This window comes from Equus przewalskii, chromosome 4 (assembly GCF_037783145.1).
Source record: "Equus przewalskii isolate Varuska chromosome 4, EquPr2, whole genome shotgun sequence".
NCBI classification, from domain to species: domain Eukaryota; kingdom Metazoa; phylum Chordata; class Mammalia; order Perissodactyla; family Equidae; genus Equus; species Equus przewalskii.
This window is the reverse complement of record NC_091834.1, coordinates 61718844-61739692: the sequence shown is the minus strand read 5'-3', so window position 1 is coordinate 61739692 and position 20849 is coordinate 61718844. Positions and strand designations below refer to the sequence as shown.

Sequence of the window (20849 nt, the reverse complement as noted above, 5' to 3'; positions counted from 1 at the left end):
AGTGGGGGCACCATTTGACTTGGGGCATTTACACTGTGTGCCCCCTCCTCTTCCCCACCCCAGTCTTTCTGGGAGAAAATGTTCTGTTGAATGTGGGGGCTCCAGATTTCAAAAGAAGCCAAATCCAGAGTCTGAGTGAGGCCCTTGGCTTCCCAGAGTCTCCTGAGAGGGAAGGAAGGAGGGAGGGGAAGGGGAAGAAAGAAGAGCACCAGGAGACAGAGAGGAAGGTACAGGCGTAGCCTGGGGACACCTGGCTCAGGTGGACCAAGACTCAGGTGGACCAATGAAGAAGTCGCTCGACTGCTGGGTGCCCACCCCTTCTCCATCCTGCTCACAGGCAGCCCGTTCTGCAGAACCTGGGATCCCTGGACCAGAGCCGGTGCCAACAGGATCTGAGCCAGTCCCCACTCTGAGCCCAGGTGCAGTCCTGGAGTGGCCTGTCCTCTCTCAGGCCATGGCTCCCTGGAGGCAGGCGTGGTACCTCACTGAGCTGCTATCTTCCGTGGCTTGCACGTGCCAGGCACGGCGCTTACGTTCAGAAAATCCCTGTCCATGAAAGAATAAACGGGCCAAGCAGGGCTGGTATGAAAGCCTCAGAGTCTGAAAATGGAACATGACCTGGGAGCTCGGTTCCTGCTCATCTCGGGCACCCAGGGCCTGGCCCAGAGGGCAGCAGGGAGTGTTGGCTGAAGAATGGAAATCCAAAAGAAGAGGGAAGTAGGCTGGAAGTGCAGGCACGTGGACATCTTGGGGGGGTCCCTCTGTGACCCTGCCTAAAGCAGTTACCTTGCCAGAGCAGCTTAACTGGAGGGGCTCAGGAGGGAAGGCGGCCCTGGGACACGCCTGTGGCCCCGGCCCTCCTCCCGCCTTGCCTCCTCTCCCACAAATGGCCCGTTTCCAGGGACTCGCCCCTGCAGTTTGAAAAGCGCCCTGGAGACCAAAGGCCAAATCTCTCCAGCTTTCGTGGTGGCAGTGGACGTGACGAGTTCAGTGCGTGTGAGACAGCAACCTTTCAGGCTTGGGCTCAGGCCCTTCCGGGCCCCAGATGGATGTGACAAATGGCAGCAGAGGCGTCCCACAGTCCAGTCCCAGGGCAACACCTTCCCCCCCTGGAGATGCTGTGACAGCCTAGAACAGTCAGGACTTTTGCCAGGGACCCAGCTCATCCCAGTGACCCCATTGGTAGACAGGGCAGTGGGGGCAGATGAGGAGGTCACTAGGGCCCAGAGTTCTGGGACCTCTATCCTTCAGAGCTGACCAGTGGCCTTGGAAGGGGGACATGCAGTATGAGCCTCAAGAGCCCTCTTTGAGGACAATCACAAAATCACCATGTGATCTGATTAACCCAGAGAGACAATGACCCAGGGCCTTGGCCTCTGTCACCCTGCCCTGAGGAGGTATCAATGGGCAGAAGAGCTCTAAAAATGCCAAGAAGAGCTTCCAACAGTCAGAGCTGCCCAATGAGTCCCCCACTTAAAGGGATGTCCAGATTGAGGCAGATGCCCTGGTCAGAGATGCCCTGGGGCTAGTGACAGCACTCCCTGGGTTCAAATCCTCACCCCACTAATTGTGTGACCTTGAGTGAGTCACTTCACCTCTCTGTACTTCAGTTTTCTCATCTGTAAAATGGGGATAATACAAGTACCCACCTCACCAGGATGTTGTGGGGATTAAGCCACACGGCACGTGAAGTGTGAGTGAGGTTCAGTGGGGTGAGGGTCCTGTCCCACGCAGGGAGACAGCATACAGAAACTCAAGCTCTAAGGCTCTTAGAAATAATTTGACAATTGCAGAGACCGAAGCCCAGAGAAGAAGGGGATGTAGGGAAGGGACAGGCTTCAGAGCTGCTGACTCCTCAGCACCTGCCAAGCCTCAGCTGCTCCCACCAAGGCCGCAGCTCCCTCCCCGCCACCTCCCCTCCCGCCCTATGAGCACAAGGTTGCAGAGAACTCACAAGACACCGGACTCAACATGCAACAGCCGGGAAAGGGCTCGGGGCTGGAGGCACAGCCTGCTCTCCGCTCTCCTCCAGCCCGGTGGACGCAAGCTCCAGGTGGCAGCCACGGCATGCGTCCCCCTCCCCTCCAGGACGCCCAGCCACAGCCACGCCACGCACACTTACAGAGTAATGGTGGACAGTTCTGACATCTTGCAAGAGTGCTGCTGAGCCCGCTGTGGCTTGCAGTAGCATTTCTGCACGCAGCTGCTGGGTGTGACAAGATCAGCACTTCTGTCAGCTGGGGGCGTTGGGCAACGAAGAAACTGAGGTGGGACTTAGAGCAAAATGGCTCGCGGGAGGGGGGCAGGCAGAGGGTCCAAGGGTGGAGACAGGGTGGGCAGTGACATGGAGGAGAATGAGGAAGCCAAGGGCCAAGACGCAGTCAACTCTGGACATAGAACTGCACACCCACATGTGTGCACGTGTGTGCTTGGACACAGATGCACACACGAGCACTCACACTGGGACCACTGACAGGTGGCAGGGTTCGAGGAAATGCATGTGTCGGAAGGTGAGGCCAGAAGCTGTCTCCAGAATCAGCTCCAGGCTCAGAGCATGGCCTGGTGGGAGGTCACTCAGTGAGATGAGCAGCTGGAAACTCACACCACGGACCTCAAGCTGCCTAGCCCGGGCAGACCAAGCCTGAAATCAGGCCAGTCTGGGTTTGGCTGTAAGACAGACTTGAGTCCACTGATCTTCCCCATCTACACCTCTCACTCTCCTGTCTGTTTCTTCCTCTCTGTCTCCTAGGCACCTCCGTGTGGACACACAGGGGGAGAAGAGATAGGATGGACGGAGCAGATTGTTACTTAGTCTAGATCTGTGCTTTCCAACATGGTAGCCACTACCCACCTGCAGCTATATGGATTACAATTAAGTCAAATTAAAAATCCGCTTCCTCAGTTGCCCTTAGCCACATTGCATGGGCTCAACAGCCACATGCAGCTAGTGGTTCCCATATTGAACAGCACAGATCTAGGACACTGCCATCCCTGCTGAGAGTTCTGTTGCACAGCGCTGGCCTAGACTGCTTCATGAATGTTCAATGGGCAGGGGCTGAAGGCTGAGAGGGGCACCTATGGGGCACTGCCCCACTGCCTGCAGAAACAGGTCATCTGAAGGAGGCATCCACAGTGGGCCCAAGGAGCCAGCCTAGCCCTCCATGCCACTGGGTGGGACACAGAGCTTCCATCTCCTCAGAGAGGTCTCAGGCTGCCTTTCTATCTCTTCTAGCCCTTCCCGGTCCTGCTTATGCTTGGGTTGGCACAAGCTGTACACTTCTTTTCCTTCCATGACAAACATGGAAAAGATGGATTAAGAGCTGTGTCATCTCATCAGACTGTATAAGAGTTGCCTACTTCACAAACCCCCCTCAGCACTGCGTGGCGCTGAGCTCCTGGTACCCGCCAACGAACCCATCAACCTGAGGGGGATCTGATGCAAAGGAGAACAGATACACAGATACGCACCAAGAGACTAGACCTTGGGCATTCATGGATTCATTATTTGTGATCCCAACCCTTTGAGAGCAAGTCTGAAGGTCCTTGACATGTGGTGATGTGTCATTTTGCTGAGCTACCGTTTTAATCACACACTTCAAAGACAGGGCCAGTCAAGGTCTACCCAGCATCTGTGCCTCAGTCAGGTTTGTGGTTCTCATTTAATAAACAGCATCTTTCAATTCATACTGCAGTGTGAGGCGAGTGCTACTGGCCCACTTTACAGATGAAGGATGTGAGGTAAGTTATGATGCTCTGCTGCCCATAGTCGGGTCCCCAGACCAGCAAGGGTCAGCACCACCTGAGAGCTTCTTAGAAATGCAGAATCTCAGGTGCCAGCCCAGACCTGCTGGCTCAGAATCTGCATTTTAACAAGATCCCTAAGTGATCTGGATGCAAATCAAAGCTCAAGAAGCACTTGTGAGGAAGTCCCGTACTTAAGAAGTTTCTTCATGTGTCCTCAATGAACGTCAAAGGTCTGTCTCATGTACATACAAAGAGACAGACGGACACATATAAGCATGTTTTTCTCAGTAATGAAAAGAGCTTAATTGGGTATTCAGAAATGGAAGCCATTCTAGTCTTCAAATTTCTTCTCTCCCTTGCCCAGATTGAAAGGCTGGCTACTTTCCCTACAGCCAACGGCCTAATTCCTCATTCTTGACTTGATTAAACCACAGAAATCAGGGTCCAGGAGCCCAAGAGCTTGAACATCAGATGTCGCCTCGGATATGCCAGGCTTAATTCCTCATCCCAAATTCTAAAGCTTCAGCTGTTCTCTGGGACCTCTCCTCCTTGAACTCCCAAATTGTCCCTGCGTGTCCTGGGCCCTGGAGACAGTCAATACAGACTCCTCCCATTTCTTTCAAAGTATGTTAAAGGCCATTTAGTGGCAAGTTAGCTAGAAAATCAGGCTCCTGGTAAAGATGTGTGCCTCTGATGAGGCGGGGGGCGGGGTGGGGGCAGACAAGAAACAGGGCACCCAGTGCCTGGGAGGGCCCCCCTACCCCCAAACATTCAATGATTCTGTGCAAAAGGAACACAGCAAGAGGCAGGTAGAAAAGCCAGAGACAAGCATGAGAAAGAAAGCCATGTCGGCATCTCTGAAAAGTCACCACAATTAGTGAAAAGGGGAAAAGGAATTCAATCAAGAGGAAGAGATAATAAGAAATTCCGCCAAGGGTGTTGGGTAGGGGCTGCTTGGAGAGCAGTGTCAGCCTGCATCAGAAGACTGGAGACACCCACAGCAGGTGCAGGGCCCATGACAGCACCCGGAAGTCAGGGAGCCCTGGCTCCCAGGCTTGGTTCTGCCAAGGCTTGACACCTGACAGGATGCCAGACACAGACCCCTGTGGGGGGCCCTTGTGGTAGCAGCCCTATTTCCCCCGATCCCTAGTGAGCAGCATAGCCTTGGACACACAGCAGGCCCAAAGAACATTGCGGACTGAGCTGCACATTCTCCATAGGGTCCCTCTGATGCTAAGATGCTGTGCATCCCCAGACCCTAGCCCAGTCCCCAGGGAAGCGCTCCACACCACACTGGTACCCTAGCCAGAAGCCCAGCTCAGCATATCTTGGAGCTTCTCTGCCCACCCCCTCCTTTCCCGCCACTGAGGATGAGCAAGCCCTCTGCCACCTGCCCAGCCTGGAGGGTCGGGGCACCTGGGTGCAAGGCTTTTTTAGCCACTGACTTGCTGGGTGATCTTAGGTGGCATCGTTTCCTTCTCTGGGCCTCAGTTTCTCCATCTGCAAAACCATGGTACCCATTCCCTGCTGCCCATCCCTAACGGGAGTTGTGAGGATGGGGCACTCCTAGACAGGGAAGCAGGTGTTCTGGAAGTGGAAGATGGAGCCCCATGTGAACTGGAAGCCTTAGGCTGTGGCTGAGTCCCAGGACTGAAAGGTTCCTGGCTGCTTCTCTGCCTAGCCACGGAAGAGCCTGTCTTTGGAGGTGAACATTGTCCTTCTGATACTGGGCACGTCACAGCCCTGCTGAGGTACCTAGGGCACCACAGTGTCTGTTCTCTTCTCCTTCCTTTACCCTGAGGGGCTGTGGAGACCTGCTCTGTGGCATCCCTGAGGGCGACAAAGATTGGGTTTTCCTCCCCGACCCCAGACCCAAATCGCAGCTTCCGATGCCCACCTTGCAGTGAGGAGCCCACTGGGAATAAAGCCAGCTCCCGGCAGGGCCAGGCCTGGGATGCTGCCAACACAGCGTCAGCCCGGAAACCTCACCCTCCCCTTTCTGAGCCAGCTGGCTTCTCAAGGAGGAAAACTCTGGACCCAGGAAAAGGCAGGTTAACCCTGACCCCAGAATCGAGCTGAGCCCTAACCCCTGGCCCAGACAAGTCGAGCCAGAGCAACGTGGAGCCCTGACCCAGGCCCACATTCCATGCCTGGCCACTGCTCAAGACCCCAGCCACTCATTCTACCAGAAGCACCAGGTGAGAGGGCGTGGGTGGCTCAGCGCCACTGCCCCCTGCAGGGGCCCAGCCCCCACCAGGCCCTTCTGAGGCTGGGTCAGGGGCGCCGACTACGGAGGACAAACCCTTAGCATCTGAGCAGCTGGAACCAACCTACAGGAAAGGGAGTGAATGATGGTCTGAGGGCACAGGCAGGGGGTCCTCTTGGGCTTTCTTGGGGACTCCCAGTCTTAAATTTGTTCTGGAAACAGAGGAAAAAACCAGAAAGCTGTTGTGGGCAGATCTGAAGGGGCTTCTCAGCCTAACACATAACTCTGGTGGCCCAAGGGTACTTGGGCACAGCTCTGGAATCCCCCTCTCCCACCACACCCTGCCCTTTCCAATCCCCCCACAGGCTCCCCTCCCCCATAGCAGACCCCTCCCAGCTCAGAGCATTCCCCGTGGGGCCGTTTTACACAAGGCTAGAACCCACTGGGGCCTCGTCTTCCAGGAAGCCTTGTTTATGTACTTGTTTAACACCATCTTCTCCCTGCAAGTTCCTTGCAGACGGGAATGATGGTGTAGTGGAGCTTGGAGTCAAGGGCCTGCCTGCCTGCAGCGATGGCTTCACTCTCTCCTACTGGATTCATTTCACTTCCCTGATAACTAGCTCCCTCAGCTGTGAAATGGGGATTATATTTAACAGTCGGTTACCTATCCCACAGATTCGCTGGGTGTCTGAGCATCCACTGTTCAGGGACTGAGGTGCAAATGTTTCTCAAAGCTCTGCAGTTCTTAGCAGCATTGTCACTTGGACTATCTATCCCTCACGTCTGCCAACAGGGTCTCCTTGACCCCAGAAACACTCAAACACGTTGCTGAATTTAATGGGATCAAGCGGATTCCTTGTCCTGCGTCAGCCCTCCCACCTGGCTGGCAGACCACATCCATCTGAACTTTTAATCTTTGCGGCTTGAGACTAGCATGGCTTTAGCTTTCTCTAACAAAAAAGGATTTGCTGATATTACAGGGGGATTTTTTACACAGTAAAAGCAAACCAACTAGCTGGTTCTTTCAATGTTTGTACTTAAGTGTATAAACCATGTACTAATTACAAATGGTTCTTATCTATTTATGAGGAAGGCCTGACAAGACCCTACAGCTCTCAGGGTTCAAGGGATAACTTGAAAACCCTGGCCCCACACTTCCCTCCCACCAGACCCAGGGTTGGGGCAGGGGGCGGTCCTTGCTGCCTGGGGTAAGATGTTTGGGCTGGTAAAGCGTGTTCAGCAGTTAGTAGCGTGTCCTTATTTAGGCTGCTCTGAGCCCCTGTGTGCATCCCTGCACATGCAGAGTGAGGGGAAGCCGGGAGAGCACCCCCAGAGAAGCCAGGAGAAGAAACAGATCCAGCAGGAAGCAGGGGGCGGGACCCAGGCTGCTAGAGCTCCAAGGAGAGATGAGGCAGACTTAGGTACCCACCACTCAGAAATCCCAGGCAACTGAGAGTGGAGGAGCCAATCTACTCCCTAGCAGGAGAAACTGGGGCCAGACACAGGGACACAGTTCCTGACCCTGGACAGGACAGTGAGGGGAGCAGCAGTGCCCTGTTTTGTGAGTCCTTGAGACGAAGGCAGGGATGATGTCTCTAGGGCAGTTAGTTGGTTGCAGAGAATGGGCCCCACTGGCCCCCCAGTGCAGGGCCTCAGAGACTATGACTCACATGGATGAACAACTTTCGACTACATAACATAACATACATGTAAACAGAAGTTGGTAAAAACTTGCAAGAACATGGGGAAAAAAAGACAATAAATGGACAGGAAAAAGGGAGGGGATAGGGGGGTCTTTTCCAATGTAATGACATCATCCTACATGCAGGGAAGACAAGGCTGACCATGCCAGGCCCTGGGCCGACCCCCCACCCCTGGGGAAGGTGTTCCACAAGGCAGGGGCCCAGGCTGGACAGACAGACCAGGGGCAAGCTCTGTTCCCTGGGGAAGCCCCAAGGAGCCTGAGGGAAGGATCTGGGACTGGTCTCTGAGCAGTTCCTGCCTCTGCCTGTCTCCAGGAGAATGGCTGGATAGAGGGAACCCTCTGCTGGGGTCTCTGCTGAGCCACTTGTCCACTGGGCAGACAATCAAGGTTCTGAGCCCCAGACTGGGGTCTCTGATGAAGGCAGGACCAAGCACCCACTGAGGCCATGAGAACACCTCAGCTCCTTCTAACCTGCTCTCTTCTCAACCTGAGGAAGCAACACATATGGGTTCTACCTTGCCCACGGATGGACCCCAGAGACTGTCCTCAGATTCTCCATGCTCATCTTACCCCTCCAGCCAACCAGAGGGGACCAACCTTCCTCCTCAGCATCAGAAGTGTCCCCACATCCTACACATCCAGCTGGTCATGCTCCTGATCACGAGGTAAGAAGGGTGAAGTGCAAGCTACTTGGTCTGACTCAGAATGGATCAAGGGCTGGGAGAGGGCTGGGACAGAGCAAGCAGGGGTGAGCTGTTAGGGATGTGACTGCAAAAACTCTCATAGGAAACAAACCAAATGGCTACAGAAGTGGACAAAACCCTACACTCAATGGTAAGAGGTTGCCCACAAACCCATCAACCCCAACCATATCAGACGGTCCTCTGCTCAGGGAGGAGGGAGTTGCACAAGGAGGACCAGATTCAGAAGCAGAGCTGCCCTGAGGGGAGGTGAGGAAGGAAAAGAATCCTCACTTCCAACACCCAGACTGGCAAGAACGTCCACCTCACTCGCTAGTGGGGGCTGAGCAACCTGTACACGCTGGGCTGAGGGTGGGGATCACAAGCTTCCCATGGAACTAAGACCCCCAAGGGAAATCCAACTTCTAAACCACCCTAGGAGATCTGGCGTTTTCCATCTTGATTTTCCTAGTGTGACAAGGGATCTGCCAGTCTCTTCCTCTCTCTTTTCCCTGTGACGTAATCAGCATGCGAATTAGGAACTCCTGGGTTGGCTGAAGGATGGGAGGGCAACTATATTTTAAAGGCACTTTAATCAGAAGGAAATCTTGCAAATGCCCACGCTAGGTGACTCTATGAGCAAAGTCCAGGCCTTCTCCTGCCCGTGACCTGAGTGCAGGGCCCACATAGCTGTTAGGAGTGACTGTGGCATTCACACAGTGGTACTTACAAGTAGATGCTGGACTCATTGCCTCCCATGTCTGGAGACTGAAGTTTCTGCACAAGGATGACGATGATGCCGATGAAGAGCACAAAGTTAACCTGAGGAACAAAGAAATAGTGGATGGAAACGATTCTGGGCAAAGACTTTCCATACCCCTGCCTCTGCCTAGGTTGTTATTCCCCCAACAGGGCCTTCCCCCCTCCAGTCAAGATCCATCTAGACTTATAATCCAAGATGGCAGCATGGGAACACTCGTTATCTCCCAGCCTCCTATGATATCATTGAAATGACAAGAGAAATAGAAGAGAAAGAATTCCATAGGAGTATTGAGAAACAGGATAGAGAGTTACAAGCGAGCCAGAAAAGTGAGTAATTTCTGGAAGAGAAAGGGCAAACAGGATCAGGATGATGGAAAAGCTATAATGCCAAACAGAGAAGAGGCTACCGCAGAGGTGAGAGCTGTCCTCTGGAGAAACTCCAAGTTCAGAGGCACTGAATGTGGAGAACCGGAAAGGACAACCATGAGCATTATTAATTACAGGACAGCTGGGAACAGCAAGAGTAGCATTTACCCTCAGAGGAAGATCAGGGACAAAAGCTCTCTAAGCCAAGTGGGAAGCTGTGCGTATGGTGAGAAAGGAGGCGGGAGGGGAGCAGATACACAGAAACGAGGCACAACGAGAGGACCACACAGGAACATCTTCCCGACGGAGAGGAGGCAGTGCCCGGGGAAAGAAATGTAGAGCCTAACACTAACTTATTAAAAATAATAAATACTGAAAACAACATAGCTAAGAACTCAAATCGAAAGCCACGGAAAGAGCACCACAAATTTGACTTATATGAGAAGGAAATTAATAGAGATAAAAATTCATTATAAAGAAACAGGGAAAAAAGTAGACTTGATCAATAAAAATAAATTTCAATTTTGGTTTCGTTTAGTTGTTTGTTTTCACAGATCAATGAAAGTGATGCAGTGTGCCCCCGAAGGCAGGGGCCCAGTGGTCGTGTCCTCTATTACCTGCCCATTGTTTAACCGGTACCTGGAACTTAGCACAGGAAACAGTGCTAAGTGCATGTGTTAGTCCGCCCAAAAGGAGAAAATGCAAGTAAGCAAATTTAGGGATGAGACAGAGGACAAGACAACAGATATATACAATATTTTAAGTCAACGGAGAAAATCAAACAAAATGGGAAAATATAAATTAACAAAATCAAATCTGAAAAGATGTAGAATATCTGAGTAAAGCAATGACCCCAGAATAAATTCAAAAAGTAGTCAAAGATATGTGCAATAAAAGGCACCAGGGCCAGATAATTTTATAGACCAGTTTTATAACACTTTAAGGGAAATGTAATTTACTTACTGCATTCACGCATCGCTTAACAGCAGGGCTATGTTCGGAGAAATGTGTCATTAGGCGATTTCACTATTGCGGGAACATCACAGAACGCACTCACACAAACCTAGATGTCATGGCCTACTACACCCCTAGGCTATACACTACTAATCTTACGGGACTACCGTCATATACATGATGCGCCGTTGACTGAAACGTCATTATACAGCACATGACTGTACTTAGTTGTTTAAAAGCAAATAAAAAGAAAGGCTCCCAAATTCCCTATGAGGCTAACAAAATCCTGCTACAAAACCCAGATAAGGACAGAAAGCACACACAGCCACACACACACACACACACACACACACACACACAGGCACACACCTAAAACCAGAGAACTTACACAGAGCAATGCAAAAAATATAAATAAAATATTAACAAATAGAATTTAGCAGTGTAATAAAAAAATGAACAGATTATGGCCATAAAGATTACGCCAGGAATGCAAAAAAAAATCAACTAATACTCGTTACATTAATAGATTAAAACAATAAGCTACCATTATCCCGCATAAGACTGGCGAATAGTTCAGTAATCAAAACAAAGATGAAATTTAAAAACAAATCAGCAAAGACACAAGATAGGAGCACTCCTGTAGGCTGCTCATGGAGGGCAATTTGATATCCATGAAAATGTTAAATGTACACATGCTTTGTCCCAGAAATTCCACTCCCAGAGATTTATTCTCAAGACATATTCACACATGCTCAAAGGCAGGCACAAACACATCCACTGAAGCATTGTTCATAACGAAGAAAAACTGGAATACTATAATCGTCCATTACTAAGGGAACAATCGCTTCAAGAAATGTCTCCAAAACACATTTGACAAAATTCGACACCTATTCCTGACTTTAAAAAAATACACACTGAAACAAGCCAGGAAGAGGAACTTTCCTAAGTCACTGAAGGGGAATGTCCCAAATCTATAGCAAACATCATCCTAACAAAACCAAGGAATAAATGGTATAAATACTGGAAAGGAAGAGTATAAACTATTTTCATTCATAGACTGTGTAATTTTCTACCTAGAAAATCCACAAGAAACAAGTGAAAAGGGATGAGAACTAATAAGAGAGTTTAGAAAGGTAACCAAGAAAAGAAAAAATAAATAAAAACTAATAGCTTCCCTCTGCACCAGTCATAACCCACTAGAAAATAAATGAAAGAATGATTCCAGACACAATAAAAGCACAGACCAAAAAACACCTCAGAGGTAAATTCAACAGGACAACTGAAAAGCTGCGCAAGATGACACACTGAGAAAGACTGAATAAATGGAGAATCATGCCATGTTCTTGGAGAAGAAGACTCAATGTTTTAAGAAAATTATCTTCCAAATTAGTTTATAAATCCAATGCAATTCCTATAAAAATCTCAACCAGACTTTTTTTGCAACTTGACAAGGGTATTTGAAAATCCACCTGAAAAAGTAAATGTGCAAGAAAATTTTGACAAAAAAAAAGAATAAAGAAGAGGAAATTAGCATACCAGCTATCAAAACATGCTACCAGGTTACAGTAACTAGCACAATGGGGAGTTCGCCATGGGAACAGCCAATAGATTAGTAACATAAAATAGAAAGTCTGGCGCCAAACACAAGAAGATGACATTGAGCGTTTATGATAAAACAACATTTCAACATAATGGAGAAAATATGATCTATTCAATAAAAAAAACCTCAGAGGGTGGAATGTCTCTCCACTGAAAAAAATTAAATTAGACAAAATTAAGTATCATTTCATATCAGACAAAGAAATAAAATTTCAGCTGGATTAAAGATGTGCATGTAATATCCCAATCCACAAAAACGTTATAAAACAAGTAAGAAGAATATTTTTAGATCTCAGGTTGGGAAAGGCCTCTATGAACAGAAAACAAGGCTCTAAATTAGTAAAGAGAAAGCCCAATGGTTTGACTATGTAAGAGTTACACTGTCTTGGAAAAACACTTACAATATGTATTCCAGATACAGTGTTAACTATCTTTCAAAGAGTAAGAAAGATGACAACTGGGCTAGAAAAATGAGCTAAAGAAATAAATGGGTAATAACCAGAATAAAAACAAATTGTCAATAAACATTTGGGAAAAAAATCCTCTGCAGCACTACCAATACAGAGAAATGCACAGTAAGACACTGAGCTGCCATTATCCCCCACAAGACTGTGCAAAAGTTTAAATGACTGATATTATAAATTCAGACAATGATACGGGGTACCCATTTTGACCCAGAAATTCCACTTTAAGGGATTTAGTCTAAAGAAATATTCACATGGCCTCAAAATTATGCACAGAATTGTTCCTAGGAGCGTCTTTTGTAATGAGGAAAAATGGAATAATGTAAATGTCCAATAATATTGAGATAGCTAAATGATGTGTACATCCATGTTGCAGAATATAATGCAGCCATGAAAAAGAAGGAGGTTGGGCGTGTGTGGTGACCTCTTTATCTCCCCTCCTGTCATGCCTTTCTGCCCAGACCCCTGTCTCTTCCCCACTCCTTGTCCCAAGGACACTCACCATTATGGAGCCAACCACAGGGCCTTTGATCACCCACCACAGAGCTGTGTTGTCATTCATGTCCCAGCAGCTGAAAGACAGAGAAAGAACAGAGATTATGTGCCGGGGCCGGGGATGCCTGCAGGACACTCCCCTGGCTCTGTGGGTGGTGCTTTCTTCCCCTGCAGCTCCCTGAGGAGGGCTGGCTGGGAGGAGAGCTCCTGGGCAGGCTGCAGACCTGAACCCAGCCTGGTTCTTCAAATGCCTTGCTCCCCTTCAAGGCAGGGGTTGGAACCCAAGCGTAAAGGTTGCCAATGGGCTCCTGGGCAAGGACCACATTTCCCCTTCAGACCTAGGGCTCTTGGGGGTGCCGCCTCACCCTCAACATTCTTCCTCCCCTCCCTAAAAGGAAAACAGACACTGGAGCAGAGCAGGGCTCCAAACTCGTGCACATTCTCTCGCTGGGTTCCGGCTGAGAGGTGGCTATGTGGGTCCACCTGCAGTGGTGCCCAGGGTTGGCGGTGCAGGCTGGGCCCGGCGTTGGATGGTGTGTCTGGAGCAGCTAACATGAAGTCAGGGCAGCCACTGAGAACTCATCTGTGGGAACCTACCTGGGGCTTCGGCCCCGGCCCTCGGGCATGTACTCACCCGGTGTCATCAAAGTAGAGCCTGAGCACAGCCCACACCGACACACACACGGTCGGGGTTCCTAAGAGCAAGGAAAAGAGCACTCTGATAACAGGAAAGCCAACAGGCCCAGGGTCCCCCTCAAAACTGGGCCTCCCAGGGGCCATCATTCCCCCTCAGATGTGGAGGTTCTGAGCCACGGGGCATGTCTCCCTCTCAGACCCTAAGTGCTTCTCACACCCAGGCCTCCTGGGGGTCCACATCTCCCCCAGACCCGGGCTATCTCCCCTCTCAGAAGGACTCCTAAGCATGTCCTGTCTCAGTCGGTGGGCTTCCTATGAGCAGGAAGAGCAAGAAAGGGTCCAAGAAACAGAGCGTGCCGCCAGCTGGGCCAGCAGAGCACCTCCCTCCTCTCACCTGACACTCCCTGACAGCAGAACCCAGGACACACCTGGCCATGAGGCCTGAGCCTGTCCTGGCCACAGCCGGTCACCTACCCCAGCCAATAATGGTGTACCAGTAGAAGTATCGCCTCTCGGGGAAGAAGGTCTCCACCAGCAGGGTGAAGAGGTACAGGCCCTCGATGAACAGCCAGAAGTAGTTGGACACGACGCAGTAGTGGAAGAAAACCATGACAGCCTTGCATTCCACCTGCAGGGAGAGCCGTGAGGGCGGGAACGTGAGCCCCCCTCCCCTCCCTGGCCCCCCACCGAGCCCTGAAAATCCAGCCCAGCAGGACCAGGGAGAGTCCTGAGGTTCCCTTGAGCTCCAGCGTGCTCAGGCTCCAACACCCCACGGGTCTGAAAGACTCAGCATTCGTGGATTTGAAGAGTTTAAAATTGCAGCATCCTAGGGTTCCACGTTGAAGCCACCGGTGGAGGCAACTCTGCACCCGTCAGAAAAGGAAAGGGTGGGGGTGTGAGCATAGAGCCCCCCCTCCCCAAGCTCATCCTCCCCCACTTTACTGCCCCTTCCCCAGCCCCCACAGGCAAGCTAAGTCCCCACTGGAGGATCCTCGGTAAAATGAGGGTTTTACACATCACAAGGGTGGAGGATACCTGTGGCCCCCCAGAATCTCATAGAGACCCCGCTAAGTGTGCGCTCCCAGATCAAGGCCCTGTGCTCTGGACTGCCTGCTCTTTCCATCTTACCCCATCAGTGCCTATCTTCTCTACTTACCTCCAAAAGTATGAGGATTGGGGGGTGGTCTAGAAAGAACGCCAGCCAATCGGCCCCTCGGCTCTGTCCCGGGCAAGTTAAATGATGAGGGGCCAGGCAGGCCCTCTCTCTGAGCCTAGTTTCCCCCGCAGTTAAGTGGACTTGGCACTGCCACCTGACCTTCCTCATCTGCTCTGCCAAGTACACACACTGGTCAAGGGACGGGGGTGTCTCACTGGCTACCAGCAACCTCATGGTCACTCCTGGATTTGTGTGTTCCCTGGGGACAATGCGTTAACCTGCAGGAAAACACGCGGACAGCGGGGCGTCGCAGGGCGCGCGAAAGCTGGCAGGGCTCGGCTCACTCACGGTGGAGATGAAGCAGTGGTTGCTGTCCTGCTCCGCGTAGAGGATCCAGTCTTTGATGAAGACGGAGATGGCCCTCAGCATGAACGACACGAACAGGTTCATGTGGATGAAGTTGCGGGTGCAGTGCAGCTTCCTACACCAGGGGGCCAGCGCAGGAAGAGGCCTTGAAGCCACGAACCCCACGGCACTCCAGCCCTCCACTCCAGGCTCTGCTTGGGGCCGACCCCACGCCTCTGTCTCACAGAGGTCCCCCACCTAGATCACTCCCTTCTTCCCACCTCTCTAAATCCTCACTCCCTTCCAGGCCCCTGTTGCCTGGCCCCACCATGCACGTGGCCAGACTTTTCCCTCCTGTGACCTCTCTCTATCTCAACCAGGAAGATAAAAGTGAGGAATACAGGTCTCTGCCTTGCTATAATATGGCCCCGGACAAGCCAGGTGCCCTCTCTGGGGTCAAGTTTCCCATTTGTTACCCTACGAGTGGGGGAAATGCCTTCTAAGGGAGCTCCTGGGCTGGCACCCAGGGGAAGGCGTTGGGGTGGGAGGGAGGGAGCAAGGGCTCTGAGCTGGGATGGGCTGCGCTCACTTGGACACTGATGGGGGTCTCACCGGAAGCGACACAGGATGACCATGGCGGTGGTGAGGGTGACGAGGGACGTGCTGTAGCCAACTGTGTACAAGGCCTTCACCGACAGGTAGTAATAATCCTAGAGCAGGGCGCAGACATGCAGGGCTCCATATGGGGGCTGGGGCAGCCCCCCTTGAAAGCGTCCCAGGCCAGGGCCTGCCCACCTCTGGGCCCAACACCCAGCTCCTCCTTCTCTTCTCCTCTTACGGACCTCCCCTCCTCCACTCCCCCATCAGTGCCTCCACCACTCCGACCCGCCAACCTCCCCATCCCCCACTGAGTACTCCCCTCTGCACAGTGTCCCGCTCTGCAGATGCTCAGTGAATGCTTATTAAAGGCAGGAGCACAGACCAATCAGAGCAGTCACCAGCCTTGGCCTGGAGAAGGGTCCAGGAGGGCCCCGCTGAGCCCAGCATTCACCCTTCAGGTGCTAGGCCATAGGAAGGCTAGGTGTCCTACAAGAGCAGCCAGGGAAGTTGGGGACACTGGTGGGGGATGGAGGAGCTCAAGAAGCAAACCCCTGCTTCTCAGCCCAGAATGAGTCAACGAAAGTCTTGCTCTCCGTGTATCTGGTGTGGGCATACAGCAGGTACTCATGAATGCTGCCTAGAGACCTGAGTGTCCCGTAGTCCCATCAGGAGTCAAGGCCCCTGATGGGAACACCCTTCCACCCACCTCCTCAGGCCCACCCTGACCACCTTCAGGTGGGGGGCAGACACTCACCTGGTCCCCAGCCTCAGATTCATATTCATCAAACCCACAGGCATCAAAATAATGAGGGAAGGGCTCCGACCACCCATCCTCCGTGCAGTTCCGGCTCACGACCCTCGTGTCTGCAGCAGAAGGAGAACTCGGTGAGGCACAGAAATGATTTAAGAGGACTCTGAAATCTGTACTCAAAAATTACTTCCTAAGTAGGAATTCCTGAAAACCCATATGCCCAACTGGGAAGCGTGGCAACCAAGGGTTCATGAAGTCCTTCACTGTCTGAGGGAAAAGAGTGACTGTTGGTGACCTCCAGCTCAGTCTTTACAAACGACACGGTGGAGGTGGGGGACAAGGCACAGGCTGACCCCTTGACAAGGGGTGAGGGGTGAGCCGGGCTGGATCCAGCCTCCTTCCTCCTGGAGCTGACAAACGCTCGCCAGAGAAAGGCCCCCGCCCCAAGCCCAGGCCCGAGGTTAGCAGTTGTCAAACTTCAGCGAGTAGAACGATGACCTGGGGTCACAATGCAGATTCCCGCAGGGCCCACCCACTCAGGGATTCTGGTCCAGGAATCACCTCAGGTGACTGTGGGGCAGGAGTTCCCATCACACCTGGAGAAGCTCAGCTCTGTGTGATGCTCTCACTGGGAGCTCCGGGGCCCCCAGCAGCTGTAATATCCGGCACCAAGGGGACACATGGCTTGCTTAACTAGCAAGGACCAGATCTCCATGAACCTAGCACCAGATCTTATTAAGATATACATTTAGGTTTCTTTAAAATAACTTTTGCCTTTCCAGGTTTCAAGTGCTGCTTCCTGTCACTAATGTACTTTAATTTTCTTTTGATCAACTTTAAAGGCCATTTTGTGGGGCACTGGAGGGGGTGGGAGTCATTTGCTGGCTGCAGAACGGAGTCCGCACCACACCTGGGGCTGCTTTAGCGTTTAAAGATTGCTCGTTTCATCCTCCCCTCTCCTGATTGTCTGTAAGGGTGAACTGGGATGTCCAGGCATAGGAAGAAGGCAAGAAGCCCGCTCCACCTCCAGGCCAGCATCTGAGTGTGGCCTCAGACTGCCCTCTGCTCCAAAACCGGCTTCCTGGGAATTTACCTGGTGTCTTAGCACACATGGGGATGCTTCTTCCTTTCACAGAATTCAGGGGCCAGGAAATTGTGGACAAGAGGCATCTGCACAAATGGGGCTCCAGTACCCATGTCGCTAGAAGAATCCCCACTCTGTGACCAGGCCACCTCTGGGGAGCTCAGGAAGGAGGCAAAGGCAGAGGCCAAGACAGGAGACCCCTCTACTTTTCCAACCTCACATCCTTGCCAGTTGAGTTGGAAGACATAAGACCAGTTCTTTTTAGCCAAGAGAGTCAGAAACCTCTTCCTGGGGCTTTGGAAGCTGCAGAGGGGGTGACCCTGCTATGAAGAGAGCTCTGCCCAGAGCCAGGACATGGGTCTCCATCACTTCTCGGATTCTGAGTTCTATGACACAGGACAAGGAGGACCTCTGGAAGGCCCAGGGAGAGAAGGAGTTACTTGTGCCCCACAGTTTGAAGCCAAACCGTTCCTTCTTCCAGCAAACCCATCTCAGGCTGCTACTGGCAACTTCCTTCCAAGTGCCTCTGAACACTTCTGTCAGCAAGTCTGCACGTCCTAGGGGATCGTGGCCTTGGACAAGCCTCTTCCCTCCCCAGGCCTCATCTCCTCTCGGCTTTACCCACATCAGGGTGGTGAAAAGAGGGAAGGGAGGCTGCTTTAAAAAACATTTTAAACTGTTCTAGAGGTAGAAGCCATTTCCTTTCTTTTATTTTCCTTCCTTTTCTTTTTCTTTTTCTAATACAGTGTGGGCTCAGAGAAATATAAACCTTTTTGTTCAGAACTATTCCATGAATTTGCCACTCTATTGTGCACATACAAATCTCCGGAAGATGAGGGCTCTTCAGATTGTCAAAACCCCGCAGTGACTGCGCCCACTTCACTCGGCTGTTTTTGCCCCAGTGATTTCCTAGGAGCACAGAATCTTAGGGTAGCGGTTCTCAAAGTGGGCGCCTGCCCCCAGACCAGCCCATCAGCATCACCTGGGAGACTGGCTAGAAATGCACACTCTCAGGCCCCTCCCCAATCCTACTAAATCAGAGGCTCTAGCAGTGGGGCCCAGAAATCCAAGTTTTAAGAAGCCCCCTGGGTGAGTGATCACAAAGTCTGAGAACCACTGCACTACAACACAGAAGTTCAAATCTATCACGGCCATCTAATCCAGTTCTTTACTTGGGCTCCACAATGGGGCTTAGAGATCTGTGCTCCCCTGAAATTGCACGCACAATGTTCTGTCTGTGCCCTTGAGTAAAACTTTCTATGGAGAAAATCTGCAGCTGTATCAGAGAAGGAAAGCAACTTGCCAGAGATCACACAGCCACAGAGAGGCATAGCCCATCCTGGAAAGGGGGGGTCTCCAGGCTCACACTTCAGCCAATGCCCTCCCTCCAGCCCGCCCATGGCCAACCTCAACTTATCCCCTTACCTGAGAGATCCAAGGAGTTAGTGTCAGTGAAATCAAAGTCGCCTGCAAAACACAGACGTGGGCATGAGTCAGAACGCTCGGGCATCGGCTTGCACCCGTCCACGGCTTACTCTCCACCATGCAAGGCCAAGGTGGCCCCTGCTCTGAAAGAGGCGCTGGGGTCCCGGCCAAGAGGCAGCATCACACACAGGAGCCGCACACCTTTCTGACACACCGCCCCTTCTGGCGCCAATCTCCCTTGAATTCCTGTGATGCTAAGGACAGCCCATGACTCAGTTCTCCTCGTTAGACCACCGGAAGTGGAAAGGGGACATTGAAAGGACGATGGGAGGGCCTCGGGAGTGGGAGAGGAATGGAAAAGGATGACGGGGCCTTTTCAAGAAAAGGGGAAGGAGGGGGCGGCCTGGTGGCTTAGTGGTCAAGTTAGTGCGCTCCGCTTCAGCAGCCCGGGGTTTGCAGGTTCGGATCCCAGGCGTGGACCTACGCACTGCTCATCAAGCCATGCTGTGGCAGTGTCCCATATACAAAATAAAGGAAGACTGGCACAGATGTTAGCTCAGCAACAATCCTCCTCAAGTAAAAAGAGGAAGACTGGCAACAGATGTTAGCTCAGGGACAATCTTCCTTATGGAAAAAAAAAAAAAGGGGGGCAAGGAACAGCAACATGGGTTCCGGGCTTGTGTTTCCTCTTTGGTGCTCAACCCTCCACCTCAGCCCCGAAACTGCTCTCATCAAAGGGAAACCAGAACTCCAAAGACTTCATCCTCAGACATCTTTCTTTCTCTCCTGACTTTATTCTCACCTCTACCCTTTTCTTATGCCCAATCCCCTGCTAGCAATGAACTGCCACTTCCTCTCTACTTCTCAAAATCCTATTTCCAAGGTCTAACTGACATGCCACTGCCTCCAGGAAGCCTCCCCTGACCTCTTCATTATTCTGCCTGCATTATGCATAGTTAGGTCTCCTCTGCTCCTGAGCTTGCTGTAGATCCCAACTTCATGGCCACTGGGGATGTCAGTGTCTGTGCAGGCTCACACACACATTCAGGCCTGCAGGTCTGTACATGCATGAGCCTATGCCCATGGGTGGGCTTGTTTTCCAACCCTCCATGGGTGAGTCTTGTCCTCTCAAACAAGCCCATGAGCACCCTGAGGCCAAGGGCTGTGTCTTCCATCTTCCTGTGTCCTCCCTATCTCTGGGAGAACCAAGAGGGGGGTGGCGGGGAGAGGGAAGAACCTGGTCCCTCTCATTCTACTCCCACCCGTTCCCAGAGTCAGAGCATGGATGCCCCTGGAGGGTCAGATGAGGAGCAGCCTGTGTTCTCCAAGGTTCCTCTTACCAATGGTTTCCGTCTCCCAGACTGAAACAGACAAAGAGAGAGAGAATGCAGGGGTGAGCCAGGGAGCTGAAGGGGGTCTGCACTCAGGGGCCCCGCTGACAATGCCCTCCCCTCCCCTCCCCACTCCCCAACTCTGCAAAGGCTCCACTAGGGGCCCAGAGGCATGAGGATTGCAAGCTGGGGACTGGCCAGACAGTGAAGGCTTCTACCTCCCAGAACAGGACACAGTTAAACAGAAGGAGCAGCGGCACCTAAGAGGAGGAGAGATCAGTGCTCCTGTATCTCCAATAACCCTCAAAGCATCCACTGTCACAGTGAACACCAGCTTCAGCCAGGGGGCCAAGAAATGAAAGGACAAATGCCGTTCTCAGCTTTCTAAGTAAGGCAAGTCTCACTAATCCAGCTTTGCGAACAGAGCTGCTAAAAAGCCCTGCCTTAATGAGCCATTAAGAACCAGGTGTAAATAACATGCTCATTGTGCAACTGCCAGAGGAGGGAGAGAGGCTGAAGGCAAGTTCATCTTAAGAAAATCTTATT

General features: G+C 51.7%; 1 protein-coding gene across 26 annotated transcripts in view; it reads right to left on the bottom strand.

Annotated features, from left to right (window-relative positions):
• Positions 1-20849, bottom strand: part of ADCYAP1R1 (ADCYAP receptor type I) — a 58880-nt gene that overhangs the window by 9723 nt on the left and 28308 nt on the right. For 8 of the 26 annotated variants that reach the window (XM_070616168.1, XM_070616165.1, XM_070616171.1 and 5 more), the window contains 10 exons: positions 20313-20333; positions 18973-19014; positions 16467-16576; positions 15725-15822; positions 15116-15248; positions 14086-14239; positions 13610-13670; positions 12983-13052; positions 9066-9157; positions 2123-2206 (listed from right to left, as the gene is read on the bottom strand). In XM_070616168.1, the coding sequence (XP_070472269.1) occupies positions 2123-2206; positions 9066-9157; positions 12983-13052; positions 13610-13670; positions 14086-14239; positions 15116-15248; positions 15725-15822; positions 16467-16576; positions 18973-19014; positions 20313-20333 (865 nt within the window). Of the gene's footprint in view, positions 1-2122; positions 2207-6078; positions 6163-9065; positions 9158-12982; positions 13053-13609; positions 13671-14085; positions 14240-15115; positions 15249-15724; positions 15823-16466; positions 16577-18972; positions 19015-20312; positions 20334-20849 lie in introns of all 26 variants that reach the window. The other 18 variants (XM_070616184.1, XM_070616182.1, XM_070616180.1 and 15 more) reach the window with 4 other exon arrangements.